This window comes from Artemia sp. Qi Xiang Cuo, chromosome 2 (genome assembly GCF_049724085.1).
Source record: "Artemia sp. Qi Xiang Cuo chromosome 2, ASM4972408v1, whole genome shotgun sequence".
Taxonomy (NCBI): domain Eukaryota; kingdom Metazoa; phylum Arthropoda; class Branchiopoda; order Anostraca; family Artemiidae; genus Artemia; species Artemia sp. Qi Xiang Cuo.
In genome coordinates, this window is record NC_142795.1 from 64215145 (window position 1) to 64227773 (window position 12629).

General features: G+C 33.6%; 1 protein-coding gene across 1 annotated transcript in view; it reads right to left on the reverse strand.

The window, feature by feature from the left end:
- Positions 1 to 5356, reverse strand: part of LOC148955488 (uncharacterized) — a 64877-nt gene extending 59521 nt beyond the window's left edge. The window contains exons 1-3 of the mRNA XM_089107481.1: positions 5342 to 5356; positions 4080 to 4274; positions 1408 to 1557 (exon numbers count right to left, since the gene is read on the reverse strand). Of these exons, the coding sequence (XP_088963607.1) occupies positions 1408 to 1557; positions 4080 to 4274; positions 5342 to 5356 (360 nt within the window). The remainder of the gene's footprint in view (positions 1 to 1407; positions 1558 to 4079; positions 4275 to 5341) is intronic.
- Positions 5357 to 12629: the final 7273 nt, after the last annotated feature.

A 12629-nucleotide genomic window follows, 5' to 3' on the forward strand; every position in this document is an offset into this window, starting at 1 on the left:
AAGAGGATTTAAAAAAATTTAAAAAGTCTTCAATAAATAAGCCGAAACCTTTTGGATTTAGAATTCAAAATTATCCATTTTTTCTCATAAGTTATTTTTCCCCACAGGAACCGAAACATAATCAGAGGTTAATGAATATCTCAGCAAACAACATTTTCAAACTAGTTACTACAAACCTAATATCGTTTTTCATCTGGCAAAAGATGATTGGAATAGTGCAGATAAAATCAAAGGGCCTGAACCAGTTTGAACACGATAAAATATGTTCTGGTAAAGAATTTTTTGTGCAAAAAGCTTATAAATTCTTGCCAATATGATCAATAGGCATCCATCCGTGGGAGAGTTTGAAAGAGGTTAAAAGTAAAACAGATATTTGATACTACATTTTGACAAAAAAAAATTCAGGCTTTTTTTGGCGTACTATTGTCTAGAGTAGACACAACAAATTCTGTCAGGTTTATTGTCTTATTATTAATAGCAATAATAGAAAAAAAAATAAATAATAATAATAAAAAAAATGATAAATGAGCAGAAATGAACTAGAAAAAAAAACAAAGTTTTTTTGGATCCAAATAAATAAATATGCTTAAAAAATTCATTGCTCTTAAAGCAACAAGGTCTAAAAAATCGTGGAATTAGTCTTGGTTACATCTAAGAAAAAAGTCTCCCAAAACTAAAAATGATGCTCTTAACACACACGCAAGAAGGGATGGTTGAGTCGAGTTCCATACAAGTAGTCTGATGTCATCAAACATTATAGAAAACCTAAAAAAAGCAAAAAAAAACGATGATATTTTTTACGAGAACATGTTTACATGACTATGTATGTCTCTTGTGCAAGCTCCCGATTCCTGCAAATTAGGGTTCTTTTTGTCTATACTTTTGGATCATTCCCAAGCAAGATATAACCTTTCTATGTATGGATAAGGGCGATTAACTGCAGATCCGTTTCTAAGGTGCAAACTCATTGATCATCCCAAGAATTCAGATACATGTCATACTCTTATAGCGATAGTATAGCAGTAAATGGCCAAATTTAAAAAAGAAAGAAAGAAAAGTTAAAGTAGGCTGGAAAACTCGTCGACTGGATTCATTCTTAACATACTAATACACACACGAGGAGGGGGGAGTATGGAAGGAATCCGTAAACTCAATTAGGACAATTATGAAAACCTGGATCTAAATATACACTTTTCTGTGCATCTAACTACATCCCATTTAAAATCTACTGACGTTCGTTCCCCAGATGTCTTGAGTTGTGTTCAATACATTCAAAAATTCTAGATCCTGTTGGGTTTTTTCCTCTCTCTTTCTCTGACAATGGCTTGATCTTATAACTAAATTTTATAAAATGCTTGAATTCACCTTCAATTCGTAGACGAAGGCAAGTCAAATTGTAAAGCTTACCTCATCAGAAAAGTATTTTTTAATAATACTGGCAGCTTTTTCGGTAATCTCAGCATTCCAGTGCAGTTGAAGGCCCTCAATTTTATCCAAACCTCCGCACTCCTTAATCGTCAATGCAAATCGGCATAGTTCATCGCTCTCCATACCGATCTGCAAAATAAACACTTTTTATTTAGCATTAACTTTGATTCCCTGACCTTTGAGGCCAGGGATTTATAAGCAGCAGTCACCTTTCAGCAGATCTAACATTTTCAAATTTCTCTAAGCACTCTCTTACAAAGACAAAAAAAAGATGAAAATGTGTGAAGCAGTTCTCATGATCCAAACTTCGATGTACACCTTAAAAAAGAGAAATTCTTGATCATTAGGGATCCAAAGTGTATAAAGGTAACTTTCGTGTGCAATTACTTTTGAATTTGGCGGCGTTTATTTACCAGACTGCTTACTTCCGCCGTATACCCGTGCCATTTAAACAAAAACTTGGAAAACCATAGGTTTCACCATTATTGGTGAAACCTATGGTATGGACCATTAGCGTCATCACAAAATTTACTCAGAGGAGGAGAAAGGGGTAAGTGCTACCCAAACCTTTATCTTTAGCATGAGTTTAAGTAGGAGTATTTCTCACTTTCCTCTGCTGATATATTTATCAAATATCTTATTGTTTTTAGGATGTGCGTATGCACAACCGCATTTAGGTGTATTTATCCTATTTTTTTTTTCTTTTTCCCCTTTTTCTTTCCCGCACCAAGGATAGTGAAAATGAAGTCAGATTGTTCGAACTGGTTGAGAAAAATTTAGAAAAAAAGATTACGCCGTCTTAAAAATCTACGCCTTCATAAGACATTTCGAGCTGTATTTTTTAAGCTTAAATTTTGCTGACTGTTCACCAACGTTTCCTTTATTTCAACACCCCCGTTCTCTCTTCAAGGGACCAACATTCTAGACTACAATTGGATTGCCAGCTTTGGAATTATGTTAAGATATTTTAGCGTTGAAATCACTGTAAACCTAAGAAAGGCCATAAATTTTAATATATCTTCAGAACTATTTTTTTTTTACGACAGTAAAAACGACAACAAAAAACACATTAGCAACCAATGCTGAAGGTCGATGACGAAGACGTTAAGGTTAATAAAAGATCTAGAGACATTCTATCCCGAAAGATAATCTGCCGAAACCGAAGCTCTTCACCACCATAATTTTGACGTTTTTCTTCTTCTGACTAATCGAAAAAATTTCTTCTTCATAATGTTGTTTCTTTTAATGAGAATATTAAAATTAGAATTATTTTCCAAGATGTTCCCAACCGACAATAAACAACATCATCCACGTTTAGAACATGTTTTCTGCATTAGATTCATCGACCTTTCCAAATTCCAACTCTTAAAGTTCCTACACCCCCTCGTATTTATTTTTCTTTCTTTGTTGCTATAAATAGCTTCGAAGAATCCGATTGAGAAACTGCTTGAAAATGTCAATAACCATTTCTCTTGGTTCAAATCTTTTCCCTGACAAAACTGGAAATTAAGAGAAAATATTCCTTGTCAGATGTTGATTAAAAATAGATTCTGTTTACAAAAGCATCAGACAATATAAAAGCTAAAACGCAAGGGATGCTAATTGAATACTGTACAAATTTTATAAAAAGAAATGGAAAAATAAATCCTTTTTTGAAAGGCTTTCGAGTACATACCATACTAAATTGTGTAAGAAGCACCATTGCAGGGTTTAACTTAAAGCCCAAAAATCAGTGTCCTAACAGCAGCTCTTAAACTCTAGGACTCTAATTTCAACTGGTTTCTTTCCGGATTTGGTTCACTTTATTCCATACCTAAATTAAAGAGCCAAGAAGAGTATCTGAAACAATAGCGTAGCTACGTATAAATTGATGATCTATAGGTTGATGACTTAACTGAAAAAAACTCTTCTTCATATATGAAATTCGGGGGCAATTGTGGGATAAACTTTTGCTGTTAAACTGGGAATATTTACTTCCATCCATTAAGCTTGACAAAACTGTTCACCTAGCTAAACGGATATTTCTGTTCAAATTAGCCCATGAAGAGACCATAGTTTCAACGGATTTCTACAGGAATAGAAGCGGAATTTACATGCAACTAGATCATCTGCACTTTTTACATGTGGCGCTGCCTAGCTAAGCTTTAAAAAGGCGTTATACTTTTTTAAAGCTAGTTGTATTAACCAGAGTGAGCACTAATCTCGTTTTTAAGACCTAGATTTTTTTAAGCCTTTTCTTAAGTTTCTTCAGTTCTTTTTGATAAAATTCATATTTAGATTTTGATTTCCTTTTATATACAATTGAAAGTAAAAAAAAAAAAAAAAAAAAAAAAAAAAAAAAAAAAAAAAAAATGTCGAGCCTGATTGCATTACTTCTAGACCGGTTTCAGTATGAAAGTATTGCCGTTATCCAAATTAAAATAGTTTTTCATAGAAGTGATCAAGCCTAATCTGTTTGTACGTCTTGTCAGATTACACCTTAAGCAACAATTAAGAACAAGGCAAGTGGATAAAATATATATATATATATATATATATATATATATATATATATATATATATATATATATATATATATATATATATATATATATATACGCCATCACTACTACAGGTGAAAAATTATCTTAACTAGTGAAGAAGACAAATACCTCCAAAATATTTTCAAGGCAGCCAAGGAGGACTTGCAATATTTCAACATCATTAACCGAGAGAAGATCACAAATTGGTTTGATAGCATCAGCCTGGCATAGTGTGATGACCTGCTCAACCGTACCGCCCATCGTCAAATTAGTTACAGCCCATGAAGCAAATTTCTGACACTTAAAGTCGCCCTTTTCAAGTACCTAAACACAATTATGAATTAGAACACAAATATTTCAATTTTTGTGAATATATATATATATATATATATATATATATATATATATATATATATATATATATATATATATATATATATATATATATATATATATATATATATATATATATATATATATATAAATATAAATATATATATATATATATATATATATATATATATATATATATATATATATATATATATATATATATATATATATATATATATATATAATATACATAAAGCATAAATTTTAGGAATAAGAATAACAGGGATTGAATAACCGTCCCTATATAATCCTCCCACTTCTACGCATGGCCTTGGGTATTAATGAGCGAATTATTGTCCTCAGAAGGCGAGCAATCTTCTGTAGCAAACTTGAAAGAGTCAGTGGGGTTTTCATCCGATACGGATCTTGTTTTGTTGTTCGAGCTATCGGAAAAAAATTGAAACATCTACAACAATTCATTGGGATATACTAGGAACAGTAATTCGTCCTATGCAAATCGAGCATCGGTGGTCTATCCGTTCATTTGAGATGGGCAATAATATATGCAGAGATTTATACAACAAAAGTCAGCTACTGATTTTTGTTGAAAAAAAAAAAAAATAGAACAAAAGTAATACACAGAAGTTGCTAATAGACATACCATTATCTATAGGCTTACTGTTTTGATGAATTATGAATCATAGACTATAAAAGTATATAATGAAAACCCATTTAGTTCAAAAGTGTAAAGACAGATCCTTGCCCTAAACACCCGTTTTTGAAAATCTACACCAAAATACAGTAGTTTTACTGCTTTAATATGGAGACAAAAGAAGGCAAAACAACCTCAATGACGGATTAGAAATCCCTTTACTGGAGGGATAGGGCTCAACTTAACAAAAGAAATTTAAAAGAGAACTTGCATAACACGAAAAGTTTTCAGGAACAGAGATTTGCTCCGATAGTTTAGAGAAAACTAGAGAAGTCAAAATTAGTCTAAAAAAACCCAAAGAAAAACATGAACCTAAAAAGGAACTTTGATTCGGCTTCTGGATCACCTCCCCAAAGACCATTACTATAGTAACAATCACAACAATATGCAGAAAGCAATATTTTATTAGTTTTTTTTTTTTTCAGGGTAGCATAGTAAACCTCACTGCACATATGTGATAACTCTTTTGTAGATATATCTTGAGTAATCTGATAAGCAATAATTCTTGTTCGTTTTCGGTTTTAATTTCGCTCTTTACATCCGTAAGAAAAATTCTTTTTTTAATTAATCAATATCAAGATAATTTTTATTTCGTTATTAAAAAGACGAAAAGAAAAAAAAAATGGGGGGGGGGGGTGATATTTTGGAAATTTAAATTGTTACTTAAACGAAACTCACTAAAGAATGACTCTTAGGCTAAATCTCAGAAAACCGGTTGCATAGCCACAAAGTCAAGTGATGGGTGATAGAATGTATTGGACTTGTATAATTTGGGCTATATATTTTCAAATTAGGGTTGGGGTGGTTAAGTTATGGGCACTGTCCAAATACTTTATCCCCTCCCCCCCCCTCCCTAATGTGCAAATATATAGCCCATATTATATTATTATATAAACTAAAGGTTATATTTCATTGGATTAACCTAACTTCACTTCTTGGGTGGATTTCGTTTAATTAACAAGTACCCAATATTGGCTATATATGGTCAAGCATAAAATAGGCTTCATGTATTACCCAATAAACACAAAATTTTCAAATTTAGTTTTGCACAGAAAAATGAAGACTTATTTATAGTTTTAGCGGATTTAGATTTTGCATCATTTTGCAACCGTTCTTCAGCCATTCATCTCAGTTATGTTCACATGAAGCATCAGGTTTTGAACAAGGATCGAACAAGGGAGAAACATTTATTATTAAGAACGAAGATTACTCACACTGATCAGGGGTTTCAAGCATCCAGAGTCAAGGACAGCTTGGATTTGACCGTGATTGCCAGCTGTGATGTTACGGATGGTCCAACCCGCTTGTTGAAGTAATTCAAACATTTACTTTTGAATGCTTCAACAAACGGGCCAAAACTTGTAACGCTCCTTGGGATACAACAGCATCCGTCTAAAAATTGTAAATATCCATTTATTATTCTTGATTTTTCTTAATAATACTAAAATAATACAAATAAACGATGCAAGGTGAACAACTTCAGCACAGGAATAATACACCCTTCTCTCCCACCTCCAGTCCGAGCAAGACTGAATAATACAACAGGTACACATAAATCTCAGAGCAAATCATAACAAAGCAAGGGATTAATGATCCACTCAAATTTTTGGCCTAAAAATGTACTTTTTTTTGCTGTTTCATACCCTAACCTAAGAAAAAGATTCACACGCTCCCCCACCCCAAATTTTGGTTACATACAACTATGATAATAAATGATTCTTTTACAGGTCTGGCCAAGCAGCAAAGAACAAAGTCAAAATTTCCGATTTTCTATTTTGATTCAAGGACCTACTGAGATAATTTACACATAATGTAGGCGGCTGAATGATTGCGACTTTTAACTAACCGCCAAAAAATGTTTCACAAACTTACGTTAGGTTAAGCCGTCAAATCCATTTGTGAACAACGTTAAACAAATAAGTGGCATAAAAAGAACCCTAATATCTGAAAGGATAAAAAACAAATGTGTCTGCATTAAATAAGCTTACTATTAAAAATACACCCTTAAAGCTGATGTATCACTAATCTTGGTGGACGAGTGTTATTAATTAAGCCACAAAAAGTCAGCACTTCTTTACCATATCATACTGCTTAGAAAAAGCAAAAGAAAAAAGACAAGAAAAGAGGAGAACTGATGCAACAAATGGTTCGGATGCGGAAAGAGGGACATTTCCTTCAAACCCTTATCAGGCGAGAAAACGAGAGACTCGGAAAAAATAATAATTCGTCTGTCTAATTGGGCGTACTTGGCGTAGAATATCCAAATCATATGAGCCTTGAACTAGAGAAATTACCTAACTTAATGATGTCAAATACAAAAATACAAATCAAAATACAACAAAAAACAAGAAGAAAATTTTTCTATTTGAAATTAATCGTAACAGTATTTACATTCCTTGGCAGCGCTGAATGTGACAGCAACCTTTGGTTGGCTTTGTCGATTAAAGTATTGAGGGACCAACTAACGCTTTGTTGTTTTTTAACTACTGACTAACTCAGTATTTATCAACCGTCGAAAACATAAAAAAAAACGCGTCCGAGGAAGATTTTTTCTTCAGGAAAATAATGATACACTTTCCTTAAAGGGCAGTCAGAGCATACGCTGTTTCTGCTTAAAACCGACATTCTCTATTTCCTGACACCCAATCAAAGCCATTTCTTATAAAAGATGCAGAATGTATGCAAGCTAAGGCTTTGTAACTTCGGCCCCAAAAAAAGATGTAATTTACCATTTGCTCCGATTTCTCTAGCTATCAGAGGCAAAGCTAGAGCGTTGCCTATAGTAAGGACCATATGACTCTAACGTTTAACTTTTTTGTCCAGAAGCAGTTCGTATGGAAGGGGTGGTCTTATAAACTTTGGAGGGGCTCATTTGATTAGAAATCGGATGTTCTAGTACCCTTTTTAAGAGTCCAAAATGATCGGAGGGCAACTACAACCCCACGCTCTTTTTTTTTCAAATGCATCAGATAAAAATTTTGAGATATCCATTTTGTTAAAAATAGTTAAAAGATCAGATAAGAAAAACTCAAGTATCGACACAACCCCCTTGGGCCCAGGGAGAGGCGTTGTAAGTTATACCCTGGAGGAATACAAGGCTCTTAGGGAACGAATGCTCGTATAAACTTCAGAGAGGGCTCATTTGATGAAAAATTGAAAGTTCTAGTTTACTTTTTCAGATTCGAAATAGATCGGAGGGGCAACAAGCCCCCCTCCACGCCATAAGGGTTCAATGTTTTATTATTTTGTTTTTTTCTCTGAGGCACTTCAAATGAAAGGGGCGGTCGTTTTTAAATAAGGCGTTGTCGTAGAAACTTCAAAAAAAGCTCATTCGATTGTAAATTCAAAGGGCTAGTGCCATTCTTAATAGTCAAAAGTGATTGGAGGGCAAATAGCCCCCCCCCCCACGCCCATTATTCCCCCAAATACATCCAATAAAAATTTTGAGATAGCCATTTTGTTCAGCATAGTTGATTTCCGGATAGAAAACAAATTTTTGAGGAGGACACTCCCCCACAACCCTCAGGGCAAGGATTATAAGTTAAACCCTGGTGGCATATAAGGTTTTTATTGAAATCTTTGTCGTAGAAACTTGAAAAAGGGCTCATTCGATTTGACATTCAAAGGGCTAGGACCCTTTTTAACATTTGAAAGTGATGTGATGGCAACTAACCCCTCTCCCACGCCCGCCTTTTCCCAAAATACATCCAATCAAAATTTTTAGATAGCCATTTTATTTAACGTAGTTGAAAGTTTTGGAAATTAGGTCTTTAAGGATGACAAACCCTCCCCCCGCAGTCCTCAGGGCAAGGGTTATAAGTTATGCCCTGGGGCATATAATGATTTTATTGAAAGGATTGTGGTAGAAACTTTAAAAGGACTCATTTAATTGGAAATTGAAAGGGCTAGTGCCTTTTTTTATAGTTGAAAGTGATTGGATAGCAACTAACGCCCCTCTAACGCCCACAATTTTCCAAAACACATCTAATCAAAATTTTGAGATATCTATGCTGCTCAACGTAGTTTAACTTTCTGGAAATTAGGTCTTTTAGGATGATAACCCCCTCGGGTCACTCAGTGCAAGAGTTGTAAGTTATGCCCTGCGGGCATATAAGGTTTATATAGAAAGTTGTTGCACAGTTGTAATCATAGGCAGCACGATCGCGCTGCCTAAGTAAAGAACGGACACTCTCGAGAACGTTATATCCCAAGGCCAGAACAAAATATGTACTTTACTGAAAAAACATAAATTTTTTTACTTTTATAACTTTAATAAATCAAATAATTTTAACATTTTGATTACTAAATATCAGTATATGTATATTAAACTGACATTGCAAATTCATTTGTATTTTTTCAATAAAGTGCAAATTTTGTTCTGGCCTTGATTTCTGTTCGTTTTGGGTTTCATTTATTTATCAATGCTGATTTGTGGTTGTTTCAGGCTTGGTAGATTATTTGATTTTATATCTGCTCATTTTTTGTCTAAAGGAGTCTTTTACTTTTCTTTGAAAAACTGTTTTAAATTAATTATAAACAAGAGTTTGGATGTTACCCCCTTCCTTAACTGTAAAAAACTAAAGTCTAAAAAACTAACTGTAAAAAACTAAAGTCTAAAAAACTAACTGTAAAAAACTAAATATATAGTTTTCAGTAAAGCGCCAACGACGCAGTAGGTTTTAGACTTTTACAGTGAGAGAAGGAGGCGATACCTAAACTCTTATTTGTAGTGATTTATGTTCATTTTTTTTTTTTTTGAGTCTTGAACAGTCTTGAAAAGTACAAATAAAATTAAATTGAATATTTGATATATAATGATAATAATTGTTGCTCAAAACTCAGACCCACGGGCCAAAGTTGCCAATGTTCCCTCTTTATTTATGTATGTTCACTCACCGTAGTTGCAGCGGTAGCTGAAATCTAGTAAGGTGCAAACAACGGCCCGTAGTAACCAAAAAAAAAAATAAAAAAATACAAGTTTCAAAAAGAAAATACAGCCCATAATAACCATAAATTATAGTTAAAACACATTTTATTCCTATCTGGTCCAGGAAAAATTGTATTGTGAAAACAAATTTCAGAGGATTTCGAGAGAAAAAAAAACAACCAAATCTCTAAAAAAAAAGCGTTGGATCGAAATAAAAAGTACACCATTGGAATTGTCATGACTGAAAGCCCACTAAAGAAAATTACAGTCCCCTGACTTGAACAACAAGGAACATCAGAGGGCTTTGTATGTCTTCCCTATCCTTCGTCGACCTTAAGTCCAATAGACTTTTAATTTTTTCTTCAAGAATTTAAAACTCGAAAAACATAGGGAAAAATAGGAAAGTAATGACAACTAAAAGATAGTGTTGTTTAAAAATTCATTGGAAAAATAATATGTTTATTAGGTTATGTGTCGATTAATAGGAAAAATTTAATATGTATATCGTAAAAATGCAAAAGTAAAAAAAAAAACTATCAGCAACCCCTCCCCCTCCCCGCCACATTTAGCTCCGGTATCAGTTGTTAAGCATTTTTTGTTCTAACTCGATTGTGTAAAGCATTAAAAGCTGATTTTGTTTTTATAGGGAATAAAAGATGATAAAAACTAAGGAAAAGAGAATAAAGATACATGTTATCCTACTATTTAGACGATTCCAAAAAGGTGAAGCAAAACAGTGGACTTGCCTAGAGAAAAAAGGTCATAAATTTGCCTATTGTCAGGAAGTAAATGCATAACTATAAAGCGATTTCGATCGGCAAAATGTTAGTATCCTGGGCTGATTTGAATTTATAAAAGAAAGTATCGGTGTGGAGTTGGACTTCCCTCCGTTATCAAATATATTGCGCAACACTGCAACTTTTCAGGCAGATTGAAAACTTTCGATAAACTTTCAGTCAGAGATTAATCAACTTCGTTAAGAATATATTGTAAACAGCGGAACTTCAACTACATGATCTATGAGGTCGAAAGAAAAAGGTAGCATGAAAAGCTTTTCCAATAAAGGTTGGAATGTTCTTACTAGTGGGAAAACAAGGGGGGGGAGAGGAATGGAAAAAATAGTCAGACAACTAATTCCCAATTTTTTACTAGTGGTCGAGAAAGGGAAAGGGAAGAGGTGTGGAAAAAACAGCTAGGCAGCTAATTTTCATTTTTTTTTGGGGGGGGGGGAAGGATAAGATCCGTCAGGTCAGCTTAAAGAGGGGACAAAGGAAAAAGTTTGAGAAGAAGGGGATCAGATGCCAGAAAAAGAGCATTTTAAGAAATAATTTTTTTGTAAATAACCACTGTGGTCCCTAAAAGAATCTTTGGGGGGAAGTATTACCCCCTACCTAGAACGTAAAAGTGCAAAAACTGAGTATCTATCACAATTTGAAATCAACTTGATATTACTGACTCAGGAAAATGTTTCTTTTACAATTTGTGGTTTTCTCAAGGCATCACTTTTCTAATAAAGGTGATTAAGACAACGTATTACGAATGAACTCATTAACGAATTGAGCAATGAAGAATGTCTACGTATTACGGTCTTGGGGGCATAAGCTAATATTTCAAATCCTTTTTTGAACATTCACAAGTGGTTGTCAACTTAAAGAAGTAGGAGGGAATTACCTGAATATTTGTTCCGTTGTAAAAGACATTACCAATACACTTTAGTGCTGGTGTAACAATGGCAGTGTCGAGAGCATCAAGAAGTTCGACAAGTCGAGGTATAAGACCAGCATCTACAACTAGTTTAATTCGGTCGTTACTCCCATCTGAGATGTACGAAAGAGCACAGCATGTAGCGGCTAGAAAAAATATAAATACCTACAAAATTATTCCGTATATGAAAGGGGCTGTGCCCTCCTCAACGCCTCACTCTTTACGCTAAAGTTTTTATTGTTTAAAAAAAAGAGTTGTAAGCACAGCCCCTTTCATATACGGAATAATTTCTGTTCTTTTAAGTTTTAATGTCGCTCTTTAGAAAACGTAGTTTTTTTCAAATAATTTCTCGAAGAAAAGAAGCAAGGACCGGCCCACAGCCCACAGATTCTTATGATGGACGTTCACTTCCATATTGGTAATGCTTCATATACAACATTTCCAAAAACTGAATAAAAGCTTGTGTTAAAAAAAAAAAACAAATTGGAGTAAAAATCATTGCTTTGGCATCAAGTTAAAATACAGTTGACATTTGAATGAGATTAATTACAGTCGATCACAAATTGCTCGATAAAGAAAAACTGAACTGAAATAGCTTAAAAATTAGCAAGCTTAACAACTGAATTGATCGCAAACTTCAATAGCGAATTCCTACTGAGCCTGGTAGTTCTTAATTCATTCTTAGGTTTATGAAAGTTCATAATAGCTTTGAATGGCCATATAGAAACCAAAAAAAATAAGAAAAAATAAATACAACCAAAACATACAAAACAACCAAAAAATAAGAAACCAAAACGATGGTGATTTTTTGGGCAATTAGGACAGTTTGGCCGAGGTCCTTGCCGAAATATCTGCTCCGTCTATTCATTTCTTCTTTTCCAGTGGCTGAAAATCTCCTACTTAAATTCTTGCTTATTGTTACTTTTTTTTCTTTGTATTTTATCGTTTTTTTTTTCAGAGGACGACAGCAAACCAGTAGGATTACAATATAAAAATCAAAGGA